We start from the raw sequence: 27,821 nt of genomic DNA, 5'->3' as shown, positions 1-27,821 counted from the left end.
ACCGTGTACTGTCTGAGAGCTTTGAGTAAGTTACCCGAGCTCTTTGATTTAAGGTTCCTCATCTGTAAACCTAAAATAAATGTGCCAACGTGTGAAAAGGATCTGGGAGATAGCGTGTCTTCAGCCATCCTTCCCTCGTCTTTCCATTAATTACAAAGGCCATAACGTGGAGAGATGAGCAACCCATTGTGGGAAAGCCCTCCTAGAAAACATTGATTCACCTTCCTAAAATTTCTACTTAAACTTGCTAATTTATCCATTTTTTTCTTTCTTCATTCATTCATCCAACAAACTTATTTAGCACTTATGATGTACTGGGGAGCTGTGCTCAAGCATTGGGAGTTCCCTGTAAGTCATAACCAAAGAGGGATGTAGGCTCATACGTACCTATTACACAATGTCTCAAGAACTATAATGGAGGTAAAAAATGGCACTTTCTATGGAATATTCTGAGAACAGTGATAAACTCTTCTGGGTTGGCTGGAAGGATGCATAGAAAATATGGGCATGTAGGTAAGAATCCCCAAGGTAGGTTTTGCACATTGGAACACAATTGCATAATCCAACTTCATTTTCCAATAGATAGCCATTCAAATATTTAGGAATATGTATTTACATCTTTTAAAGGGTTTAGTTTGTATCCCGTTATTTTTATTCCTCTTTATCAAGAGCTTGTTGCCCTTTATAGAGGGAGGAACCTTTAGCTCCTTGAGATGACTTTGGGAAGATAGACGTCTGGGTCCCTTGTCACCTTGTGACTGGATCCCAGTTCTTATATATTTGCTTACAACTCTTTCTGACTTGTAAGTTTTTGCATCTGGAAAGAAGATTCTGAATGAGATGGTGCAAGTTTAGTCATTGTTCTAGCAAGCTCTCAAGCACAAAATGTGCCTGGAGACAAAACACATACACACACAAAAGCACAAAGCAAATGAATAATAGGATGAGTCAGACCTATTTCGTCAAGAATCATTGTCAGTTTCCTTTGAATAAAACAGAAAAGAAGAATAGACTTTTCTTCAGAAAGTGCTACCTACCATCTGGCATTCTTAGGGCGTTTAAGCTAATTAACAGTCTTTAGTGGACAAACCATTTTAGTTTGCTTTCTTCAGACCTAATCTACATCACTGTGTTTTCCTAAGAATAATCCTTGGAATCTTAGAAATATATTTCAAAGATGACTTCAAGTAGAAAAAATTTCTCAGAGACTTCAGGTGATGTTTACAGTTGGAAATTTCTTGGATCTTGGTAAACTAAAGACCTAATGGTAGTTTTCCATCTTTTTTGTAATATCATCAAACAGTATTAGATCTGTTTTATACCCCTCATTCCCAATCTGAAGCAGAACTTCTGAGTTTTGCTGCTTCAGTTTTGATCTGAGACTAAGGGTTATTTAGGCCTTTGCTATCCTACCTTGTTCCTTCAGAGTGTTTGCATTCATTCATTGGTCCAACCATCCATCCACCCTTCCATCCATCCATCCATCTATCCATCTGCATTCTTAGGGTGTTTAAGCTTATTAACAGCCATTAGTGAACAAACCATTTTAGTTTGCTATCCCATCTATTCATCCCAGATCCTGCCACTGTGAAGGGAATGAATAACCTAAGAATCCTGTCTACCAAGGGCCCCTACCTCAACAGTGAGAATGACTGATGTCACTTTATACAGTGTCGACTGAAATAAATGCACAGCCTAAAAGTTAAGAGTTATGTTTTATTTGACGGGAGGACTCGAGCCCGGATGACAGCCATTCAGATGGCTCTGAGGGACTGCTCCCAAGAGGGAAGGGAGGAGCTAGGATATATAGGAGCTTTACAACAAAGACCAAGTAGTTGGAACAATAAAAGATTGCTTGTTATCTAAAGAAAACCAGGCATCTCAAGTTAAAGAATTTAGTGCTTTTCTATGTATGGGAGGAAGCAAACATTTAGGCTCACTGAATTCATTCCTTTGACAAGCACCTAGCTATCTAGGGCCAGTATCCTGTCCTTTGTTATTCTAAGTCCGGTCAGAGGGCACCATTGTGAGTGGCTGCAGAGGCTGGGCTGCAGGCCTGTCCTCGCTGGGGGGTGGCAGCAGCCGCTTATGACTTGGTTTCAGCATTCTTTATTTACTGATATGGTTGCAGTATTTTCATTCACACTGCAGTATTTTCCTTCACAACATAAAGGCTTACATGAGGGTGAGGGTGGTGCTGAACACTGTTGGTTTCCTCCTAGGTTCTGGATCTGACACTTTGTGGAGATGGGTTCCAAGACAGTGACCTTAGGTGCTTAACCAAAATCTCGAAACTTGGATACCTTCTGCAGCTCAGTCAGGCCATTACATGAAGGAAGTAGTGTTGGGTGTGAGACAACAGGGAGCAGGTTGAACTGTGTACAACTAGTGTGTGCATGCCCACGCAAAGGGAGTCAAATTGAGAGAAAAAAAAGTGCGTCTGCCAAGGAAAACAGATCTAGAAGCCAAATATGACCTGTCACCCTCCCATTAGCAAACTTTGGCTGTAAAGAATCTCACTTCCCATGATAACAATCAAACCCAGAATGACATTTGTCATCTTCATCTCACACATTATTTGACAGCAGTTGATGGAACAGGCATTACTCCTGTCCCAATTTATTAAAATAAAACTCAGACAGATAAAGTGGCTTTCCCAAGTCAAAGAGCTAATAAATGGCAAAATCAGATTTGAGGCGGATGGTTGTCCAAAATTACAGAAAGATGCCCAAGGAGGTGCTTTGGCGATCATACATCCAGTGGACACACCTGCATAGACATAGACATTCATCCTGCATCAGCCACATATGCAGAAGAAATACTACAAGCCTATATGCTCATGTGTAGTTTTAAGTAAGATTTATTTCAGCAAATACATATTGAAAAATTTGCTATCTGCAAGGTGTTGTGGGAAAGCCAAACATGAATTGGTTGTGACTTCTGTCTTCAAAGAACTTCCGGCCTTTGGGAGGGTGCACAAAAAAACACAGAACAAATACAACATATAGATGAATAGTTAAACATGAGTGACTGATTCAAAAGTAGGTTCTGATAACATACGCAAGAATGATGTTACATTTATCACTGCATGATGATGTATCATACTGTATCTATATTGCATACATGTTACATGTTATATTTCTGCTCATTTGTTTCCTGATATTCCATTACACTAAAATGTAAGTTCAGTGAAGGCAAGCACTTTACGTGAATATTTTTTAATTCTATGTACCTGGCACATAGAAGAAAGCCAATAAATTTTTGTTGAATGAATGAATAAATTAACATACACACAATGGAAAGGATTGCCTGGATGGTAACCACCAGCGCCAGGAACCTGGGTATGATGGTGTGTGTTTCCTTTTAAAACTCTTCTTTCTGCAATGTTCTGGAAAATCTACTAGCAACACGATAGGTGCAATGGCCTATTTTGCTTGGATAACTTCCTTCGAGATTCAGCCCTCCATTGGTTTTGGTGGCTCCATTGGAGTGTCTGTTTCAAAACTTTTCCAGATGAATATTGTGGAAAGAGACCAGCTTGCCACAATTTATTGAGCACATCATATGGCATTAGGACATATTAACAGTTTGCTTATGCAGTCATGTGGAAAGAGCGGTGAGCCTGAATGAACAAAGTAGTTGCATCGGCCGCCGAGGATACTGATTTCAGGGAAATAGAGGAGAATTTGAGGAGGAGGAAGAGGAGTATGATTACTCTTTGATTATCATTTAAATGACTTAACGTTGCATTTCAAGATTATTAAAATGTCCCATTGTTTTTCTACTTTTGTCTTTTCTTTTTTGCTGTTTTATTTGCCATTATCTTGGAGATTACAGAGAGACAGAAAACCACTCAGGCATCTTAATCTTCTGCAGCATAAGCTTCTTTGCACTGCAAGTAGCTCTATTTCACTCCAAGGAGAAAAAGATAATTTGGTTTTTGAGAAGTTGTGGATAGAATACTTATGTCATTTATAAATACCCCTGTTTTATAAGAAACAAGGGCTTGTTATACTTTCATCAAATTTTTAAAAAAATTAATAATATTGTTGAAGTTGGCAATCATACTTAATTCACATACAGAATGCAATTTAGAAAATCAAGTTTTGTTAGTGTTTTGTAGTATTTTTTATTAGTTCCTTGGCATCTGCATTTGAAAGCAGGTTACAGCTCAACTCGCTTATAATTTGGATCCAAAATAAGCATTTTACATGGCTTTGCATCTGCCTGTCCCCATTGTTTACATCAAATTATTCAGGCAGACTCTTCTCATTGGTTTGTTTTCAAGAAAACACTGAGATTTGTTTGCATTTTGCTATATTCAGATTCTTAACAAGATCCTAGCAAAAGCTACACTCTGTATCTTTTTTTTTTAGATTCCACATATAAGTCATATCATATGATAATTTACAAGCCAGAAATAGACTCACAGACATAGAAAACAAATTTACGGTTACTAAAACCATAGGGGAAAGAGAGATAAATTAGGATTTAGGGTTTAATAGATACAAATGACTATATATAAAATAGAGCAGCACTAATTGTGCAGTACAGGGAACTGTATTCAATATCTAGTAATAACCTATAATGAAAACTAATATGAAAAAGAATATATGTATGTATATATAACTATACATATGTATCACTGAATCACTTTGCTGTACACCTGAAACTAACACAACATTATAAATCAACTTTACTTCCATTAAAAAAAAAAAAGCTATATTCTGAGCTCTGGACATTTGTAGTTCTTTCCTGAGTGTCTCTTTCTGTTCCTGTTGTTTCTTGAAAGATATCATACTGTAATAGGAAGCATGTCTCTTTTACGCCTGCTCTCAGCCATCTGTCTCTGTCCTTAGACTCTCTGTGTCAGTGCAGATCACAGACGGTTTGGACCTCCTCTGTGAGCACCCAGGGGACCGTGTGGGAGGGTGTGTGGAGCTTCTGTCCCTCTCCCCCTGGGGAGAGATTCCGTTGCAATCCAAAGAGTGAACACAAGTCACCTAAGTACACGAGGGGGGAATACCTGCCTGGTGACTGGGGTGGGAGGGTTGTTTCAGACCTTTGTGGCAGCAGCAAACCATATGATGGGAGCACATCCAGGGAACTAGAACAAAGCCCCATGGGTTGGTCACAAAATGCAAAGTAGAGATGTCAAGTTAGAGAAGAGTCTGGAGGTTGACCGAGAAGCCAGAGTCAGAAAGGAATTGGGGACCTCTGGCATATGGATGTCATTTAAAATCATTGGACCAGATGAGAAAGAAAGGAGTCTCAGGGAGAGCTGAAGGTAGCATTACAAGTCACCAAGATAAGGACGATCCAGTAGAGGTGACTGAAAAGTGGTCACCATTCAGGAGGAAGGAGAACCAGAGAAGAGTGTGGTCACAGAAACCAGAGATAGGTGGGTTTCAAGATGGAGGGAGTGGCCACGGTCTTAATTCTGCTGAAAGGTCAAGGAAGATGTGAAGAAAGAGACTTCCCTTGCAGAGTACAGCAACATGGGTTTGTTCGTGACCTTGGCAAGTGCAGCCTCTGGGAGGTAATGGGGTCAAAAGCTCAACTGGAGTGAGTTGTGAATGGAACACAAGGTGAGAAAGTAAAGGCAGCAAACTCACTGCAGCTGTTTGAAGGAAGCCCCACATGTGCCTGACGAGGACGTTTTTAAGCAACGTGCTCATCCGGTCAATGACAACTTACATAAAATATCTCCTTATGCAAAAAGCCTTGAAAGAAACCAAACAAAGTGATTCTGACCCATCTAAATTATTGTCCTGTTTTGTAAGATCGCCTTTATGTTACGTCCTCACTTGGAAAGAACCATTAAGAACAGTCTGTCTGCCCGTCTTGGGGAGTGATAGGAATGTTAGCTATCTTGATTGTGGTGGTGGTTTTGTGGGTGTATCCATCTATCAAAAGTCATCAAATTGTACATGTGAAATATGTGTAGTTTACTGTATGGGAACCATACCACAATAAAAGTGTTAAAAAAAAAAAAAGTCTCTCACTCTCTAAGACTGATTATCTGATGTTTTTCTTTCCTTTTCTACTACAGAATAACAGACTGAGAAAATACGCCTTTGAATTGAAAATGAATGACCTGACCTATTTTGTGTTGGCTGCTGAAACGGAGTCAGATATGGATGACTGGATCCACACCCTCAACCGTGTCCTGCAGATCAGTCCGGAGGGGGCCCTTCAGGGCAGGAGGAGCACGGAGCTCACGGATCTGGGGCTGGGTGAGCTTCCCTCCCTTTGCCCAGTGCGTCCTGTGCATTTGGTTCATTTCAGCTTCTAGTAACTGTGGTAGCCGTCAGGTCCGGCTCATCCAGTGCTGAACTGTTAGCTCCAGGAAATCACCCCAACCCTTTACTTTTACTAAATAGCCAGCACCAGCCAGAGGGATGATTTTGAGTTGACTGGCCAGGATCTGCGGCTGACACCGAGCAAATGATCTTGAGAATCGTTTGTCAGCAATATTAAAAATGTGCCCATGATTGATGGGATGTGAGCAGGGCTAGTCTGTGTTTTATAGCTTTTCTTTAAATTTAATTAATGAATGCTATACTCTGTAAAGGCAAGTAGGCGTTGCTTCCTTTTAGTTGAAAGGCATCTTTCACTGTGCTTTTTAACCCCACTGAGATCAGCCTGAAGGTGAGAGTTCCATACGTTTTGCGTGATGTTAGAGAGTTTTATATAAGATAAAAAAATTTTCTTCTGTCCATCCTAATTCTTTCTTAAGTTTCTAATCCATTCTAGGCAAAGAGAAGAGAGTAAGAGAGAGGAAAGAAGGGGTGAAAAGTAGGGGAGAGAAACAGGTCCATAGCCACGTGGAAGACAAGTTCACCCTGTCACCTCTCCTATAGGACAACTATTTTAAGACATTTTGCACAACACCATGGTGCATTAAAACCAAAGTCTTTAAATTCTGGTAGTCTTAAGTATCATGGGAGAGAGTCACGGAATAATGAGAAAGAAAATGATTATTGATTTTAACACCACTGCTATATACCATAGTAGGTGTTATACCTTCTTGATTTACTGAATAATAATCAACTAGATTACTGATCAGAGAGTCTTAAAGAGTTTAACTAACTGAAGTTAGAATGTGGGTTTTAAATTGATGGCCTGAGAGTCAGAATCATCAAAAATATATACATATATAAGAAAACTTTAGTATGTGTTGATGAAGTCAGCCAAGTAAACATGCAGTATTGAACGGGTCCAGGGTCCTTATGGGCACAGGATGGTGTCATGGGAAGAATCCCCAAATGGTCTGATTTCCAAACCCAGCTCTTTTAACAATACCAGAGCCAGGACTCAGTGAAGGTGTCTGCTCACCAACCCTCATCACTCATGAGTCGAACCCAGTTTTGAGATGTCACAGGCTAGGGAAATGTGTGATTCATGAGGATTATTTAATAACCCGGTCTTGGTATGTGTTTTCAAGATTCCCTGGATAATTCTATAACTTGTGAATGCACGCCAGAGGAAACAGAGTCTTCAGAGAACAGCCTACACCCGGACTTCACCAAAGTAATAAAGCTGACATTTGACTATGCAAATAAACTTGCATTACTTGTGACTTACTGCTTTCATGGAAAAGATGGAAATGCTTTCTTTTAAGATTTAGACGAAGCAGTCCAGCAGTCAAAAAATAAGAGCATGTTTTTATAAGGTTGGCCGAGTGTTCTGGATGATATTAAAAGCAGAAATAATCCCAAGGAGCTACACCTTGGCCATGTGGGTGGGGCTGGGCTGTAGGTAACCGGCTGTTTAGATGCGAAGCGCTAACACGGTTTTCTCTGTAGTACCTCACAGAAACGGAAGAGACTGTCAAAACAACTCGAAACTTGGAGAGGCTGAATCTGTTCTCCCTGGATCCAGATATAGACGTAAGTTGGAATTCTCTCTAAGCAGACGTGAACTTGATTTGTACGACTGTGGTTTATAATTTAGAATCTCTTTTCTTGTGATGTGTATTTGTCGAGTGAAACTTTCCAAATTTGTTTCAGAGCTTGAAATTTCAGAAAAAGGACCATTTAGAACCTGAGCTTGTGATCAAACCATTCGAAGAAAAAGCTGCCAAGAGAATCATGGTCATTTGTAAAGCTCTCAACTTAAATCTTCAGGGATGCGTTACAGAGAATGAAAATGACCCGGTAACAAATGTAAGTTTCTCTTCCATTACGTCCAGTACCAGTCAGCCAACATCAAGCACCCCAGTCAGAATCTTTTCTATTCCTGATAACCCCAGGCACTGAGTTCATACCCTCTAGTGGACCAGGGGGTATGACTGACACATTTTCCCACATGACAAAAGTGCACAGTGTTCTGAAGTGGAATTGTCAACATGCTGCCGCCAAATTCCCCTTTTAGCTTAAAGAAAGAAGCATCAAAGGGACTAGCTCTAAAATGCATCCCATTAAATCAGCACAGTGGTTCAGAGTCTCCAAAGATACTGTTTGTATCTTCCTGGTGGAACTTGAGATGCCTTTTAAAACAACACATTTATTTTAATATTTATATGTTAATTTTAATGTATGTTAGAGAGTATTTATAACGAACAAGTCCATCTTGTGATTTCACAGCTATTACTGCTTAAGACAAGGTTAGATAGTGACCCAAGTAAAGTAATATGAGACAAATGTTAAATAAATAATACGTGTAAATGGTAGGAAAAAAAGATGCTTCACTGATATTTTGGGAACATCATTGTGCTCATTAAATCAATACAAGATGTTCTTCCTATCAAGTGGGCTCTCTTGACAGTTCTCTCTTAGTATTCTAGGGGACAATTCTATACTAATTGTAAATTTATGAGAAGGAATGGGACATTTTTTGAGAATAGACATTATTAAAGGTTGAACTATAAAGAAGAAAATAAAAATCATTCATAATCCTACCATCAAACATCATTGTTACTATATCAGCACGTTCCCTTTCATTCTTTCTTAATGCATTCTGACCTAATTTCTAGTAAATCAGTTGTCATCTTTCACCTTAACAGATCCATGATATAAGCCACATTTGCTTTTGGAAGGGAAAAACAGCATTAAGTTCTCTCTGCAAGTTGCACACGCGGTCCCCTGCACATCTCTGTTTATGATGGAGTGAAGCGAGCCTTGTTAGTTTGACAGAGAGTGGCTGGCGGAATGGGTGGAGTCTTTCAGAAAGACTCGAACACCTACTGCCCTTGGGTCTTCAGGCACCTCACTATTCTCTGAGCATCCTTCTTCCTGGTAGTGTAGAGGGATAACTGTAGATGCTACGGACCTCAGGTTTAACGAGGAGAATCAAGTAGCACGCATCTGGCTTTCCCACTTAACCCCTGGTGGCACACTGGGCAGGTGGCTTTACCCTCAGTCTCCTCCTTTGTAAATGGGGAAAAATAACAGGAACTAAAAGTCATCGTGAAGATTAAACGAGGTAATATATGGAAAGTATTTAGACAGTGCTTGGTGCATAGTGAGCACTTGTTAAATATTCACTGTTATTCTAATACGTGGGAAATTGCTTTGAAGTTTATACATACGATGCATGCAAGGTATGATATTTTTAATGTTACATGTGAGATTCTTGTTGACAAGTGAGCTGAAACGGAAATGTATCACCGGTAAGGGAAGAGCCCTCAAAGTGAAGCTTCGTCGTGTTTTGTGACTGTAACTGTGCACTAAGTATGTGAATAAGAGTGAAAGTCGTTGAAGTCAAATGTATTCTTTGTCCAGCAAACACTTTTTCAGTGAGTCAGACTTGTTCTAGGTACAGGAGGAACAGCAGGGAGCGTGATGGACAAGACCCCTGGCCTCTTGAAGATCAGATTCTTTTTTGAAAAGACAGGGAGTAAATAAGAAAACAAGAAAATAATCAAGATGATTGTGCATTATGCAAAGTTCTTTCAGATAAGTCACTGTAGAGAGATGTGATGCAGAGGAACTGGGAAAAGGGCTGCCTCAGGTGGGGTGAGCCTGGAAAGCCTCTCTGAGGCGGTGACATTTGAACAGAGACCAAAGGTTGAGAAGGATGAAGTCAGGTCAGGGGAAAAGGTTGCAGGCAGAAGAAAGAACACATGTGCGTGCCCTGAGACAGATAAGTCGTAGCAAGTTCTAGGGACTGACGGGAAAGGCAGGCCAAGATGAGGGGGCAGAAACAGTACGGGGTAAGATTAGGCAGGGTCTTATAAGCTGTAGTGATGAGCTCGGATTTATCCTAAGTGTGAGTGGAGGCTATTCAAGGTTCTAAAGCACTTTAAAATGGTGTGATCTAATTTGTGGTTTTAAAGCATCCCATCAGAAGAATGGATTGGAGGAAACAAAAGAGTTGACCAGGGAAGGCAGTTAGAAGTCTCCTGCCACAGTTCACAGCATGCCTGGCATGAGGGCTGGCCAGGAGGAAGGAGAGAAATGGGTGGATATGACTGATGCTTTGTAAATTGAACTGAAAGGTTTTTCTGATATGTTGGATAGACAGGATGGGGGTGGGGAAGGAATCTCAAGGATGAGTCCCTAGCTTTTGCTCTGAACACTTCTGTGCATGGTGGTGCCAGGAGAGGGCTAGACTGGAGAAAGAGTACTTTTGGGGGATCCAAGCCAAAAAGTCCATATGGACACATGAAGCTTGGTGGCCTATTAGAGACCCAAACAGAGATGTCCATTGGGCAGATTCAAGTACAGGTTTGGAATTCAAGGGAGTGGCCCGAGCAGAGATGTGAATTTGGACGTCTAATCCAGGCGGTGACCTAGAGGGAATCACGTAGGAATTTCTATGTATATAGAAAAGGGGGCCAGAAAAATTTAACCTAAGGCATAATGTCATTTAATCATTTTAGTCACTAAAAATAAATGCTCTCTTTGGCTAGGTGCGATTTAAGGGTGATTTAAAAATTAAATTAAAAAACTGAAACTCAGAGATCCTGGGCTTTTCTTTTCAGTGCCAGGGGCATGTGACTCCTCCCACGTGGGTTCTTGTCTTCATACTAAAGCCCATGGTCAGAGGCTAAGTGTCTGTTTGGGCCGGTCTGGCCAACCAAGAGAACACGTCCAAGTTCAGAGAGTAGCTTTTGTGAGCCCTTTCATATCTGGTGGGGCAGAGGGATAAGTCGATTTTGAGGGCTTTGTATGTCTGTATTTTTATTTTACACTCGATATAAATGTTAAAAAACTAAGAGATTTTGTTTTTAACAATTTCATTGTGCTTGCAAACAGTAGTATAAAAAACTAACAAAACAGCCTTATCTGAACTCAGATAATAATAATAATAATGGTATTATTTTTTTTAATCTTTGTATGTTTATTCACTGATAATTCTTTTAATAATGTCACTACTTTCAAACGCATTGTTTTTTAATCAGTGAGGATGCTTTTAAATTAATTGAAATATTTCTCCAAGTTGCTGAAGAGCCAACTATTGCATTTAATAAATGAGCTTCTGAAAAGACGCTTTAAAACTTTTTCATGATGGGGAAGCGATATTTGACAGCATGTAATTTTTCAGTCAGTCAATTGAAAACCAAATTCAAGTTGGTGGTTTTATAGTGTAAAATATTTCTTTGAAAATGGAAATCGATTCCCAAAATCTGAACTAACGAAGCTGCCTCACAGCAGAGCTACATTTAAAATATCATATTATTGGATATTTTTTAGGTAAAGTACACATAAGAAACCTATGACTTAACTTGTTAGGCTGTGAAGGTGCTTTATTAAACAAATTCTTGCTGAAAAGCCAGTGATTCAAAAAGTAAGATGTGACATTTAAGTTGAAAAGGTGGATTGGAAGAAATAAATGAATCGCCATATGAGCTTTGGTTTCTGATGGGCTGTCAAAGTAGGTAATTTATTTCCATACAGGAAGCAGAAATGAAAATCAAAATGCAGCAGTTCACACACACACACACACACACACACACACACACAAAATAAGGATTTTTTTCCCTTTGACCTTCAGTATGTTTGGGGTTCCTACCTGAGTTACTTCCATGTAATTTTGTGTCTTTCAACTCTTGGCAGACTCACCACTACCCCAAACCAAGAGTTTTTCTAAACTAAATTAAATTGGTAAAATATAAAACTTCTACTTTTCGATGGTATTATTTTTTTTAAAGATAACTTATTGAATTTTATTTTATATGTATAATTCTAACATTAAGGGAGCTGGCAAGTATTGCTAATATTAAGAAATTAAACTAATATGCCTGTTGCTGGCCATAATACTGCATTTCAAAGAACACAAGATACTTATTAAACATTCAGCAAATCCACATTGGGCGAGTCCTACAATGATGAACTGAGTCACAGTGTGGTTTTTGTGTATAACTTGCTTGTCCACAGAATACTGGTGGATGATCAATTCAAAATTAAGTAGCAAAAACATACGTAAAAGTGTTTTTGGTAAGTATAGTCATCTTAAGAAGCCTGTAGTTGATTACATATATATATATGCATGTGTATAATTATTCATATGTATTTATACATTTATATGTCTGTGTATACAATTACATATACATGTATTTATTTCAATTCTTGTTTTATTTAATTTCCATTGCATTTGAAGTTTTTCTAGTTGAAAATTATTTCTTTCTTGAGTCTTTTTTCTTCAGTTTCTGTGATACTTTGGCAGCATTTAACAATTTTTATTGACTTGTTTTTAAAAATTTCTGGGCTGAAGACTCATATATCCAACTGCCCCTGGAACATCCTACAGATGACTCTCCATGTACCAAAGAATCCATCTTTGTATCTTTATTGTGTTGGTGAATGACATTGTCATCCACTTAGTTTCCTAGAGCCCTAAGCCTGGAAATTTTCTCTTATTCACGCTCCTACAAACCTCTCTCTCTAACCAACCAACACGGGTACGTGTGCAGTGGATTTCCAAGTACCTCCTTAATGTCTCTCAAATGCGTCTTCTACAAACACATCTTAATTTTTAATTCCACTCTCATCTCACTCTGATGTTCTAGTCCTGCATTCTTTCATGTCTCCATGTCTTTGCCCCTGTTACTCAACCTGCTAGAAGCCCCTTCTGACCTCCTCTTTACCTAATTCCTACTTCTTTAAAAACTCAACCAAAGAAATCTTTCCTTTCCTTTCCATTTTTATTTCCCTTCCCATTTTCCCTTTATCTCACATCTTCTTCCTTCCTAGCGTGGTGACAAGAAGTGAAGGGAGCAGTCACACACAGGCTTGGAGCACAAGAAATCCAGATGGTGGTGGGGAGAAAGCCACATGGAGGCTCAGAGGTGCCGTGCCCTTGGACTTGTGGAGATATGGGGCACTGTGCAGGGTGGGGCAGAGGAGGCAACTAGAGAAGATGGTGACTGTGGTTGGGAGATGGATTACTTTGAAACAGCAAGTAAATTGATTAAACAAATGAGGAAATAGATTAATGATAATGAGAGCCAAGTTTTTGACTCTTGGAAGAAATACTTAAAATATGAAAAAGGGGCAGGCTAGAGGGAACCTTTGAGGATTTGGATTGGAAATGGAAGTATCGACATGAACCCATGAGTTTTTAATAAATACTCACGTACAGGTAGATATAAAGAACTCATTGTAACTGTGAATATTGTACGTATGTGTATGTACGTGTGCGTGTGTCCCAGAAACAATGAGTATAACAAGCACCCCAATCTTGGTTTCTAAATGTCACCGTCACTAACAGGGACAGGGCTCTTGGAGGAATGGCTGGGGCATGGAAAGTACAAGATAAGCCTGGAACATCTTGGATAAAGGGGTGCTCAAGAAGTGATGGGGAGCTGCCGTAAAGGCACAGGTGCCACCCTGAAGGGTTTGCCTCTAGCCAAGTCTGGGGCAATTTGAGTATCGCTGTAAATAATGATAGAAAGAGGTGGAAATTTACTGATAAAATAGCAATTCATGAGTCTATATATATATATATACACACACACACACACACACACAAACACATGTATCTCTCATTTTTAATCCCTATATATGTATATATGTGTATATATTAATATATGTATATAGGTATAGATGCATATATGTATGGACATATATATGTGTATTTATATACATTAAAAATGAAGGATAATGGGGGGAGGAGATAGCTCAGTGTTAGAGTGCCTGCCTCATCGCATGCGCAGGGTCCTGGATTCAATCCCCAGTACCTCCACTTAAAAAATAAATAAATCAATCAATCTAGTTACCTCTTCCCCTAAAAAAAAAAACAAAAAATGAAGGATAAGGGAATGTCCATCATTACAGTAGAATACCAACTAACAAATATAGAAAGAATAGTGGAACCAGAAAACCACCGTTGGTAGTCCTCATAGTGGGGGTTGATTCCAGTGGGAGTTATGAATTGGGTGGATTGGGTTTGACAAGTAGCAGGACATTGGGGTAATCTCAGAATATATCTCCAAAAAGGCTAATCACGTACCAAAGGGAAAATGGAGACATCATAATGGAGAAAACTGGAAGACGCCAGCATGACCAGAATGTTTGGGTTAACATTACCGGTGGTGAGACAGTTGACTTTTTGTGTTTTCGATATGATGAACTATGAAAATCAAACATCAAACTGAGGTATTACTGCCCCAAAATAGAATGACATGAGTCTGACAACGAGGAATCATCAGGATACTGACATTGCAGACGTTCACTGAGCATGTAAGGGAAATAACTAGAATTTTTTAAGGTTGAATTTGCATATAATACAACATATGAAAGAGAATATTTGGCAGGAAAAGTCAAATGAAGAAACCAACAAAATACAGTGCTGGGATCTGCAACCACTGGTAGAAAGGATTCTGGGAACATTCTTACAAATACTACTTTTTAATATTATATATAATATACATACTGAGTATATTTTATATATATGTACTATAATTATATATAGTTTTGTAATATATTTATTACACATAATATATTATAACATATTATAAATAGAAATATTATACTATGTATAAATAGAAGTATTTTATCTACTGCCTTACTAAATAGTGTACCAAGAGGCTATTGTTTGTGTAATGATTTTATGCCACACCATCAATTGTTCCTTTTTCCCGCAGATTGAACCTTTTTTTGTGAGTGTGGCACTTTATGACCTCAGAGACAACAGGAAGATCTCTGCTGATTTCCACGTGGATCTAAACCACCCTGCTGTCCGGCAGATGCTCCCAGGGGCTTCCGTGGCTTTGGAAAATGGAAACATCGACACTGTCACTCCCAGACAATCAGAAGAACCTCCCATCAAGGGATTTCCAGAGGAATGGCTAAAATTTCCAAAGCAGGTGGCACTTTTGTTTACTCATCATGGCGGGTGGGGGGGGTGGATGCTGGTTCCATTCTTACCAATAGATTACCTAAGATGAGCAATTTTTCAAATAAAAATTCCCTTAAAGCTGTACTCTAAAAAAAGTAGAATTTTGTAAATGTCTTCACTGTGGTTTCCCAGATGCTTATTAGCTGTTTTCTTTGTACACAGGCTATATTTTCTGTAAGCAATCCACATTCTGACATTGTTTTGGTGGCCAAAATCGAGAAAGTACTGATGGGAAACATTCCAAGTGGTGCTGAACCTTATATTAAAAATCCAGACTCCAACAAGGTAATATGTCATCTTTTGATAAATAATGTATATTTAATATTGTATTTATACTATATATTGATATATTATATATTGTGATATATACTATATTTATATTAAATATTTATAAATAATTTCAATTGCTTTCAAGAAATAAAATCACACTGCCTTGATGAATTATCAAGTTTGATAAATAAGTTTTGAAATACTCACTTATTAGTGAAATGAGTATCCAACAGGAAGTTTTTAAAGTATATACTCTTGGCTTATGTCTTTTGACTCAGCAACTCTGCTGAGAATCTATTGGTAGAAGTTAATTTTAAAAGTGAATAAAGCTTTAACCCCTGCCGAAGGACCAAAGTATTAACAATAATGAAAAATCAGGATTAATCTGACTGAAAACATGGAAATACAGTTTACTAAGACATCAGCAATGCTTATGTTGAACTAAATGAAAAGGTAAAATAATTATTTACCAAATTATAATAACACCTAAGTGAAGAAAGAAAGAGAAAAGGAAATGCCATAAGCTCTTTAAATGGTGGGACTACAGGGAAATTTTTTCTGCTTTCTTTTTTTGATTGCTATATTTTCTATAATAATTGAATGTTATTATTTAATAGAAAATAAATATTAAAAATCTATATTATCCACACAAAGAAGTAAGTTGGGAAAATAATATATAACAATTGAATTTGAGATTGTGTGACAGTTCAGGGCAGTGTTTTAACATATTTATGACTCCTTTAATTCAGGGTTTGGCCAACTATGGTGTTCAGGCCAAATCCAGCCTGCCGCCTCTATTTGTAAATAAAACTTTATTGAAACATAGCCACACTCACTCATTTAAGATTGTGGCTTCCTGCTACAGGGCAGAGTTGAGAATCTGGGACAGAGACCATGTGACCTGTGAAAAAGCCCTGTATATTTACTGCGTGACTCTTTAGGGAACAAGTTTGCCAACCTCTGTCTGTAACAAATAAAAGGAAATACAAGACAAACTATGAATGTAAAATTGACTAGCACTTTCCATTCAATAATTTGAGGTCTTTTAAGTCACAGAAAAAGGAAAAAAAGTTGGAGAGAAAGAGAAGGGTGTTTTCTACATTTGAAATTTCCAAACTAAAAAGAAAGAAAAAAATTACACAGTCATTTGAACACAGAGGGTATCACTTGGCTCTTTATAAGGTAGAACCATGAGCCAGTAAAGCAGAATAGTGCTGAGTTTCAATATAAGATAACATGGAAATTATTTATTAGCATTACCTGGAAGGTGATGTTCTAAACAACATTTTTATTTATTTATTTTTCCTTAGTATGCACAAAAGATACTAAAATCCAACAGGCAGTTTTGCAGCAAGCTGGGGAAGTACCGGATGCCATTTGCTTGGGCAGTGAGGTAGGTTGACAGTGATAACCAGCAGAATAGAAATGTATTTATGTCTGCATTGAAAGCTTCAGTTTTGAGCACCACTGTGGTACTTGTTTTTAATATACCTACACCTAGAAGAATGCTAATGTGTTCATCTTCATAAACACCTTGTGCTCCCCAGAAACATGTGTTTTACAAGACAGTCTAGCAAGACAGCTCAGAATAGACTGGGGCCATGCCTTGTGTACCATGTGTGCCAGACCAGGTATGCAGTGGGTTCTTAGCAGGATCAAAGCAAATTCGTAACTTTTTTATTATGTATATTTAGTCTGACAAACTCTTGATGTTGTATCAGTCCTAAAGGTTGGGTGTGCATAAAATTCCGATGGAAGCACTATGATTTCTTACACAGCTGTATGTTTTCATCTGTGTAGAAAACACAGCACTATTTATGGATGTTTCAATGAAACCATCAAATTGATCACTTAAACTGTCTTTGATTTTGGTACTGATTAGCATTACCAAATCTGTCAGTCCCAGTTGACCCTCTGATAGCAACGCTGAGTTACGTGGACACTGATGGCAGAATCATCCACCTGCACATATAACCTCTGCATAAAGAACAAAAATTGCTTTTCAGATCTGCTAAAAAAATAAACATCAATTACTATTGTCCTCCTCAATCTCATTGTGTCTCTGTCAGTACAGGAATTTCTTAAAGGAAGAAGTGCCTGGCATAGACATACAGGAAAAGGTCAGCAGTATACAAACTGAATGAACTAAAAAAGACTAATTAATGCCACAAAACAGACTGCCTGTTAAGTATCCATTTGACGGTGGTAACATCCCAAGGCAAATAACTTTAAAATCCAGAAGGAAGGGAGAACTGATTAGTTATGCCATTTTATGTCTCACAGTAACCAGTGAGGTGCCTAACCAGAGTAAACTCACCAATATTTTTTATAACTTTGATGTTGTTATTGAAAGTTGGAGATGGGTAGGTGCAGGGAGGAGAAATGTGGAATTTAGGGCGGTAATAAACCAAGATAGACTCATGCAGTTTCCAGCAATCAGTTTGCTCCAAGGCAGCCTTCTAAGTCAAGGAGGAAGAGACCAGACGCAGGGGTCTGACAAACATTCTGCAGACCAGGGCACCATTTATAGATCATACCTTTGGTCAAGTTTCCTTTCTGAGTCTCAGGGTCCCCATCTCACCAGTGAAGCTGACAACATCTGCCTTGTGCACAGTAGTGCAATCACAAGTGCCCAGGCATCTGAGATCATAAAAATCATCTTATCTCCCTTTGACATCTCTCCCTTTAGGGACAACTAAAGCTAGCATATTCTGCATGAAAAAAAGATACTGTTTAGGTGCACTGAACCCTTTATGATGAGCTTAGCTTTTATTCCTTGTAAGCTTCAAGAGGAAGGATGAATAGTTATAATTCGCAGGTCAAACATTTTCATGTTGATAAGTAGTCTCAGTTCCCATAGGAAAGTCAGTTGGGGCAAGTAGAGGCAGGATGTCCTTTTGCAAAGTGAAATATTCCAATCTAGCAAGATTATAATGGTGAACACATCTTCTCTTGAAGGATCGGGAACTATTCTGAGCATCGTTATAGGCAGACATGTTAGAGCCAGAGCTAGGTTCCAAATCTCAACTCCATTTAGTTGAATTTAGGCAAGAATTTATAGTCTGTCTTTACCTCAATTTTTTTGAATGTATGAAGGAGGAAATGGTCAATATCTAATTTACTATTTCAGGGGTTAACATGCACAGATATGTACCCAATAAAAGATAGTCATTATTCTAATATGATTATTAAAAGTCCCTGTGGAGATCATCTTCGCCTCAACAAGTCCCCCTTCCAGGTGAATTTGGGGCAGTGAAGAGTAATGTGGGAAAGAAGTAAAAAGAATTACCCATTATTGAAAGAACCTGAAAAGTTAGGAAGATCAGTAATAATCCTACTTTGAAGCTGTCTAGTAAGATACACTGGAGGAAAGACAGAAGGCGTTTCTAGGGAGGCTGATGAGATTACTGACAGCTGAAGTGATTATGTCTAGGATAGGAAAGCTAACAAAGCCCTAAGTTCACGCTACCTTAACACCGGATTAGTGGCTTGTTGATAGTTAGGAGACAGTGTACATCACCAATTCGTGTATATGAATACATGACTTACATGTACATAAACATCTCTAGCAACTGAAAAAAAATGGTGAGCAGTGCAGTTCTCAGGATTTCATGTGAGACCACTTGGAATAGCTGACCACCAAAACCAAGCACAAGATCCCACCAAAGAGTTTTCATTTTCCCTTCACAATGTGGAGGAAAATAAATGCTGACCGAATCAGAGAGAAGCTTCCTGTTCCTCGTGTCATACTGACATAAGCTAGCCTCCTGCTGCATTTCAGTACCCTATTGGCACGGCTGGTTCTCTGGCTACTTTTTCTTTCTATTATATTTTCTTGATTGCAGCTTGTTTCAGGACATAGCTTTGAGTGTTCTCTAAAACGCTTTGGCCCTGAAAATCCGCTGCCGCTTAGAAGCATAGAATTGGCAATTAGCTTGCAAGCACATTATCACCCAGATCCAATCATCACACCAGCTGCAAGAGGCACCCATCCTCATCACTGGGACTGTTTTATCTAGAACTAATTTGGTGCGTGTTCTTATTTTTGACACCAGCTGTAGTGCCATTTTATAGCAAAAACAAAAAAGGCAGGCTATATTTGGGGTAAATAAAGAGGACACATTCAAAGGGTCCCATAGTGTATCGTACACTCATTGATTCAGGGGAAGGTTCACCTTTGCAAATATGTCACATTGTTAAATGGAACTCTTTCCGCTCATATGAGCCCCAGAATTATGTGTGCCTGCTTCCAGGACAGGGCTCTTTGATTTTTTTCCTCTGTCCCAGGCAACCTTCCAAATGGACCAGAGTAAAACACTGGAATTTCTTTCAAATTAAATGAGACTAACATAAAAATTTCATTCTTATGTCTGTACATTTAGAGAAGACCCACAGGCAACAACGAAACATTCCCAATAAATGGTTGTCCAACCTCTGTTTGGATCCTTCCAGGGACAAAAAACTCAAGTTTTTTGTCTTTTTATAGCTCTTCTTGTCTTTTTATAGCTCAAATGATGAGATAATTCTTTTTTTTTTAAATATTTTTAAACTGCTTGACAGTCACTTATGTTTTGTCTTCCAAAGCCATAAAAAAAAAAAAAATGCCCAGTTCTTTCTATATACCACAGCTCCTCATGCTGCTTATGAATGAAGCTCTCCGGGACACCTCAGCTTCTTTTCTTTTAAGCTAAAAGCCACATGTTTTTCAGCCACACCCCAAATGTCATGGCTCTGAGACCCTCATCATACCCTGATCATTGCTCTACTCTGGCAGTTGGAACTGGGCACTGTGTCTCAGCCATCCTGAAACCATCTGTATAAATGGATCAGTTCTCTGCAATCCTGCCAATTAGCATATTTATCGAGCAGGGACAGAGTGTGAGCTGTGCTTCACTGTGGTGCTGTGTTCTTTATGATGTGGCCAGTGTAAGTGAGTTATTTCCTGGACAGAGCTGCTGGTAAGAACAAAAGCCAGCGATACAGCCCAAGTCTACCAATATATTTGAAGTGACTGGGTATTTAAGAAAAAAGAAAGAAAATACAACTCAAAATCAATTTAACCTCCTCCCATGTTGGGAAAAACATCATGTTGGTTTCAAACTGTTAGACACGTCAAACAAAAGCCCTGAATAATACTTAAATAAAAATAATCTTCAAATTAAATATGTTCATTCTGCTTCCCCCAGTGTGATTTGATAGGGGACCTTTTTGGCCCTCAGTTATTATTTAATGGAGAAAAATGAGAAAGTTTGAAGGATTCTAAAAATATCATTCTGATAAATTCCTGGCGCACTTTCTAAATTATTTGATGCTGAAGCTCTATGATCAGATATCCACTTAAATGCCCTTTTCAACCTGGGTATTGAAATCTTTGGTCCAAGTGAAGAGCAATGAAAGAGTTTCGTTAAGGTCCTTACGTTAGAAGAAATAAAAATTCAGCATTTCTCTAACATTAAAGACAAATCAGTAATGCATGGGTCTGATTTTTCTTTGGTAGGCACAGAGTGTGATGAATTATGGACCAGGAAAAGTGACATTAAGCCTGCTGTGTATACTTGCTTTTCAGCAGCAAGTATGGCCTGGCATCACTATATTACTTGGATTAAAAACAGTTTGTGTATTTTAACTAAGTCTATAGAGTTCCGTTGGAATCAAGGAAGGAAATAAATGGCTCAGGTTCATGGTGTTCTCTTTATTTGATACAAAATGCTGACTCAGGTGTTCTCCATTTTATCTTTGTTTCTGCCCCAAAATTTAGGACGTTGGGCACATTTATCTCCAAGAAAATGTTTCATGAGTACACCCATGTACACAACCTTATCTGCTTTCTTTTATTCATAAATTCTAATGGCATCACCCAAACTGATGTGACCCCGGCTTGCTCAGAAAGCAATGAAAAAGTAGTAACATGTGTTCCTATTCCTCTCCACCTGCCCTAATACTCTGTGGCTTTGATATGTTACTGAATCATAAATGAATGTCATCGTAATATGGGCTCCTGTCACTTTAGGTACTGAGTTGAAAATAAGAAATTAAAGATGACAATTACAGCGTGTAGATGAAACTTTTGCTTAAGAAGTTTTCTTGTCTTTTTATTTTATGAGTTCCTGGAATTTCTTCCACTGTAAATGGAAAATTGAATCATTGTAAGTCATCTTTGTAAACAGTATGCAAATACCAACCTGAATGAAGATTGTTTTCTTTCAGATCAGTATTTAAGGACAACCAGGGAAATGTGGACAGAGACTCAAGATTTTCGCCATTGTATAGGCAAGAAAGTAGCAAGATTTCAACTGAGGACCTACTTAAATTAGTGTCTGATTATAGAAGGTAGGATTTGGGGGGGGGGGGATACTCTTGAAATTAACATGAGCCGGCTACACTGCTACTGGTGATTTGTTATCACTGTGTAAGCAGTACTTGATTGCCAGATTCTCATATGTCCAAAGTCCTCCAGAAAGCAGATGCTTTGCAGATGACTTCACTTATTTCCAAATGACGCCAGAAGAAGAAATTTGCCAGGTTTGCATGGAAGGAACGTGAAACATTAAACTACGTCAGTTACCAATAGCTATGTAACATATCACCCCAAAACATAGTGGCTTAAAATAACAGCCTCACTAATTTTACTCTTGAGTCCATCATTGAGCATGGCTAGGTGAGGGGAGCTTGTCTCTTCTGCATGTGATGTCGTCCGGGAAAGGTTAAGTGGAACCAGAGGGTCCACTTTCAAGAGAGAGCATTTGATGACAGGCAAGTTGGTGCTGGCTGGTGGCCGGGAGCTCAGCTGGAGCTGTGGGCTGGAGATCTTGTTCTTCTCCATGGGAGCCTCTCCATGGGATACCAAGGCTTCCTCACAGCCTGATGGCTGAGTTCTAAGAGTAAATGTCCCAAGAGACAGACAGAAAATGACCACTGCCGGGTCCTTAAGACCAGAAGCTGTCCCAGTGCTATTTCTGCCACAGGATACAGTCAACTGTCACAGATCCTAGATTCAAATGAAGGGTACAAAAACACCTCTAAATAGGAGGAGAGTTAGGGGATTTTAGAATATGTTTGAAACTCCACAGAGTAATTAATTGCTGTGAATACAATTATTTATAATATTTCTGTTCTTCAGATGCTTTTGGAAAAGACAATGGAAGTTAGTGCTAAGAGAAGAAAACCGTGAAAGTCACAACATTTTTAAAATGAATCACCATGTATTCAACATCTGATGATGATAAAATCTTTCATGATAAGTGACTTGTAAACCATTAGCCCCTGATACACACAGGATTCCTTTGCTCCTTTCCCAAGTGTTCTCTTTCTGCCTCTCCCATCTAAGAATCAACAATCCCCCATCAATTAATTTTGTTTATCTGAAACAAAAATAATATATTACTATGAAACAAGTGTGATTAATATTTTCTGTGTCTTCAATACAAGATATATTTCTATTTAATTAGAAAGGAAGTTTTCCTATTTTTTTTTTTTTTTGTTTTGGAAAAAATATAAACCTTAGAAAGCAAAATAAAGGTAAGAAATAAAATCTTGGAGGAACCCATGAACCAATATTACGTTTTTATGAGCCTACAAGACCACTCCTTACATGGGGAGACCCTCCTCTTGACTTTATCAGACTTCAAGGTCAAAATGCCTACAGCCACTAAATAGGAATTAAGAATGCTTTTCCTCTTTACTCTTTTTCCAGTGCACTAATGCATGAAAAAGTTGTAATGCTGAGCAGAAGGGAATGGGCAAAACGGGAGAAGACCACACTCTCACAAAACCCATGTTATTGTTTAGCAAAGAATGTTATTCCTATGGCATTCAGAGGGCACCTAGAATACCTAATGCCATGCTGGTGAGATGTTAAATTATTTTATGGATGCCTTACACTTTATGACATTTATTCTCAGTAGTGTGTTGATGAATGTCTACCACTGACTCTCTGGGGGGAAAACTGATTTGTAGTGTGATGTAAATTCTCCTACCATTGCTGATTTCAGACTACCAGTGGGGCTTCACCAAACATGCAGTTGGAAAGAAATGTGCACACCATTACATAACACTTCCACCACACAGACAGATATAAATAACCACCAGAGCATAGATAATCTCACCATGTAGTAAAATATTTACCAAGTGATGAATTTTCAGTCCTTGTTACCTTGGTGTTGAATGTAATTTGTGTAATGGTAAGTTTATATAATTTCATTTTTAACAATGGCGGTGTTTTACAGTTGGTAGGCAAAATAACTGAATATTTAGCAATCAGCTCTCACAAGCTGGGAGGAGCTGGCTCTGACCCACCACTGTAATTATTCTGCCTCCTGGAGTAGATTTCCTGACAAGGGTAACACTGGAAACTGTTATCTGCAACTTTCACCTTACTATAAAGGAAGATAGGTGGGAGGGTTTTAGTAAAGAGAGAGGGAGAGGCATTCAAGGACTCATGAATGAGAATGAACACAGTACAGGGATAGGTAGGGAAGGAGGGCCCACGTACTCTTCCAAGGATGGGAGAAGAAGAAGAACCAGGATCAGGGAAAGGTCCCTTGTCCCCTTCAGTTGTGGGTCACGAGGGAGAAAGCAGACCGTCCCCTTAGCAGCTGCAGCAGAGACTGGCCGGGCTCTCAGAACTTCCTCAAACTCCTCCTGAAAGTGAATCCCTTACACCTGTTCAAATACCAGTACTTTTTGTTAACAAAAACGATTTACCATTTACCAAAACTAACAATTTACCATTGTACGTATGTGTTGGACTATTTATAGAAATGTTATCTGAAGTCGGAGCAAATAGCTTTAAAACATTCTTCAGAATATCTGTAACTTGACCCCTCCCTGATTTTTAGTTCTTATTTGCAGCATCACGTAACTTTTAGTTTTCAAAATAAAACTAATTGAAGAAATTATTCACAAGATTGTTTAGGGTCCCACTTATCAACACTGAGAATGACAGTTAACTGGGTTTTTCCTTGACGACTAGAATAATTCCTTGTGTGTGTCGTGTGTGTGTGTGTGTGTGTGTGTTTCTGTATTTGCACAGAGCTGACAGAATAAGCAAAACGCAGACCATTCCTGGAAGCCTGGATATCACTGTTGACAACATTCCTTTGGAGCATCCAAGTATGATGATAATGTAGAGTTTGGAATGTTTAGTGGTTTGTTGTTGGTTGGTTGGTTGGTTGGGTAGTTGGTTTGTTACAAAGGTTTGTTTGGGGAATTTTTTCTCAAAGTTTGGAATACATGTAATTCATTATCCTATAGAAATTTGAGGCTTATTTCTCCATTAAGACAGACTGTAAGTACTGTAGGGCAGGAACTATATTCAGGGTAACCTAATATTCATCTGGTGTACACCATGCACCCAGCAAGGTATTAAATTATTTAATCTTCAAAACCTTGGAGGGTTGCACATCAGTTTACAATAGATGGATAAACCAATAACCCCCAATAGGTGATGCTACACTGTGCTACCAAAGAGTTATTCTGAACACCATGTGTAGCTACCCAAGTGGCCATGCATTAATCATAGCTGGCTTGTTTTTAGACTCTCTTATTACACAGGGACCATATATCTTTTTCGGAATACGGCCAGAAGTTCTGTTTGCCAGTGAACATTTGAATTTCAGAAAGAATCTTTATTAATTTGTAAATAAGATTTGCAGAATTTATTTCTTAAGTGGTAACATTGGTTTCTTTGTTTTTTATTTCTTCTAATTATGCCTTTTAGTGACTTCCCCAGTGATGCAATGAATGAATAAGGGCATTCTAAAAAGAACTACAAATGGGGAGAGAATTATTACCACAGGACATTTGAATTGCCCTTAGCACTGTTAAGGTTTTCATTCTTACAGTTTTTCCACAAGTCATTTTAATATGAAGTAAAATGAGCATCCTGATGTAAGCCATGGCTCGAAATCACTTTTATATTGATTGATGTGACAAAGCAGGGGACAAACTAAGCCATTTCCTCTTCCTGATTTGTGGGGTGTGGCTTTTATTACCTATGGTAAAGAAAAGTAGCAAAAGAGAAAGCTAAAATATTCTCTTTGAAAGGACTGTAGGATATCAGAGAAATCTGACCATATAATAAATATGTTATAATTTGGGGGGGAAAAAAAACCCGGTAATCTGATTCTCAAGCATATTTAGTTAACGATTTTGCTTTTTGGAACCCAGGGAGATTTCAGGTAGGATAAGAGAAGGTAGAAGGATTTGCTGTCTTTTAGGACCACAACTTCAGCCTCCAAACTACTTAGTGACAAGTTTTAATTTATAAATTCCTAATGGACTTTATTCCCCCTTAGGCTGTTTTTACAAGTTTCGGTTTTAAAAGGTTGTAAAAACTGAAGAGAAAAATAAAATTGTTAACTAATAGCACAGGGGGATTAGGACCTATGTTGTGAAATCATTCCACAGGGAAAAATACTGTAAACCCATTGGGAGAGGGTTTTGTGCTGTCAGATATCAATGTTTTTAGTGTTAAAGTTAAGGTCAGTGGGTTAGTTTTTAACCTGATAATACCTGGTTAGTGTGCTTAGAGGATTTCTATCTAAAATTTACTATTTATATGAAACTTAATATAAAAAGAAGATAGTTAAAAGTCCAAAAGATTTAGTTTTTTGAGACATCAATTTTGATACTAACTCTTGTCACTGATTATGTATCCTGCCTACCTCCTACAAATTTTTCAGGCCAGCTTAATCTGTCATAAATTGGTATAACAATTATGGAGTTTATATTTTGAGTGGAACAATTTAAAAATATGTTAAGTATTGTTCACCTACAAACAAGCCTATTCAATGACAAACTCTTATTTTCTGATTTTTAAAGACTGTGTAACATCGTCCTTTATTCCCGTCAAGCCTTTCAATGTGACGGCTCAGCCAGAACCCACAGTGGAGGTGGAAGAATTTGTTTACGACTCGACAAAGCATTGCCGCCCTTACAGAGTATACAAAAATCAAATTTACATTTACCCCAAGCACCTCAAGTATGACAGCCAGAAGTGTTTCAACAAGGTGTGATATGTTTCTGAGATACCCTTTCTCGCCCGCCCCCCACCCCCAATTTAGACCATATGAAGATGGTTTTTTGAAGGTCAAATACAAATTACTAAAGGCCAACACTTTGGAATAGAAAACCATCTGAAGAAAGTGTTGAATAAGAGGCAGTAATGAGTTTCACCCTAAAAGTGTTTAAGGATGTATGTTTTGTGACCTATGAATAATCCTTTCTGAAATCAGCCCTAAATAATTCTATGCTAGATTTTATTTTTAGTTTAAGAGACTCTGAAAATAGCTTACCTGCACCCTTCCAATCTGAGGCTTTTCTTCCCTTTTAAATAATCTCTCCAATCCTTCTGCTTTTTCTGAGCACTATGGGTAATGTCACAAGAAAGTGTTGGCTAGTCTACATTTTTCAGATTTAATTTAAGGCTACTTATTTTAGGCACCTGAATTTTTTTTTTTTTTTTTTTGGTGTTACCTAACAGGAAATTACAATCATTTTTCTGGCTGTAATTTCAGGCACGAAATATAACCACGTGCATTGAATTCAAAAATTCCGATGAAGAAGATGCCAAGCCCCTGAAGGTGAGCCAAGTTCACGGGAGGGACGAAGCGGAAAGGAGGAGGCAGGCGCTGCTGGTTCGCTCCGCCGCCCCTGAGGGGCTTTTGATTGGAGTGTGACTGAAAGCGGAGCAATTCAGCACGTTTGTTTCAGATTTCCTAAACATACCTGATTGAATAGGCATCGTTCGTTAAGTAGGTCTATTAGAAACGCCCGTCTCATGGCTCTGCTTAGCTTTTCGTGATTTGGAAAAAAGGAAGACATTCTAGTGTGAAATAAATGCAAAGATTCCTCTCTGGAAGACTTTGTCCTTTTCAAAGATTAGCCTGCCTCCCAGTTCAGTGCTTGATTGAAAATGCCACATCCCAGCCGGCCTTCGCGTGCCCTGAGCAGACTGGCTGCTGTGCGCTGACCAGACGGCCCCTGGGGCGGGGGGCTCCAACCCATGGGGCACTTAGGTTTGTGGGAGGTGCAGGTGGCCACGTGCTGAGGAGCTGGGGGATGCCTCTGGGAGGCTGGTCCCTCTTGCCGATCGCATGATTTAATACGATCAATAAAACCATGAGGTCTGTGTGAACTGGGCTGTTCTCACCTATAAATCTGCATTTTTTCGGAGTTCGTATTTGAAAGATACTGTTATTATGTTATGGACTTTGAACAACCTATAAAGCTGAAGTAACCTATAAAAGTGGAAGGGAAGATTAGTT

General features: G+C 38.6%; 1 protein-coding gene across 8 annotated transcripts in view; it reads left to right on the top strand.

Annotated features, from left to right (window-relative positions):
- The window catches only part of DOCK10 (dedicator of cytokinesis 10), a 241,667-nt gene that overhangs the window by 143,920 nt on the left and 69,926 nt on the right, over positions 1-27,821 (top strand). For all 8 annotated transcript variants that reach the window (XM_074364399.1, XM_074364398.1, XM_074364396.1 and 5 more), the window contains exons 8-18: positions 6,053-6,236; positions 7,448-7,533; positions 7,809-7,892; positions 8,013-8,168; positions 15,032-15,253; positions 15,448-15,570; positions 16,866-16,948; positions 21,763-21,885; positions 24,587-24,666; positions 26,377-26,564; positions 27,072-27,137. In XM_074364399.1, coding sequence (XP_074220500.1) covers positions 6,053-6,236; positions 7,448-7,533; positions 7,809-7,892; positions 8,013-8,168; positions 15,032-15,253; positions 15,448-15,570; positions 16,866-16,948; positions 21,763-21,885; positions 24,587-24,666; positions 26,377-26,564; positions 27,072-27,137 — 1,395 coding nt within the window. The remainder of the gene's footprint in view (positions 1-6,052; positions 6,237-7,447; positions 7,534-7,808; positions 7,893-8,012; positions 8,169-15,031; positions 15,254-15,447; positions 15,571-16,865; positions 16,949-21,762; positions 21,886-24,586; positions 24,667-26,376; positions 26,565-27,071; positions 27,138-27,821) is intronic.

This window comes from Camelus bactrianus, chromosome 5 (genome assembly GCF_048773025.1).
Source record: "Camelus bactrianus isolate YW-2024 breed Bactrian camel chromosome 5, ASM4877302v1, whole genome shotgun sequence".
Lineage (NCBI taxonomy): Eukaryota > Metazoa > Chordata > Mammalia > Artiodactyla > Camelidae > Camelus > Camelus bactrianus.
This window is presented reverse-complemented; position numbering and strand designations above follow the sequence as displayed.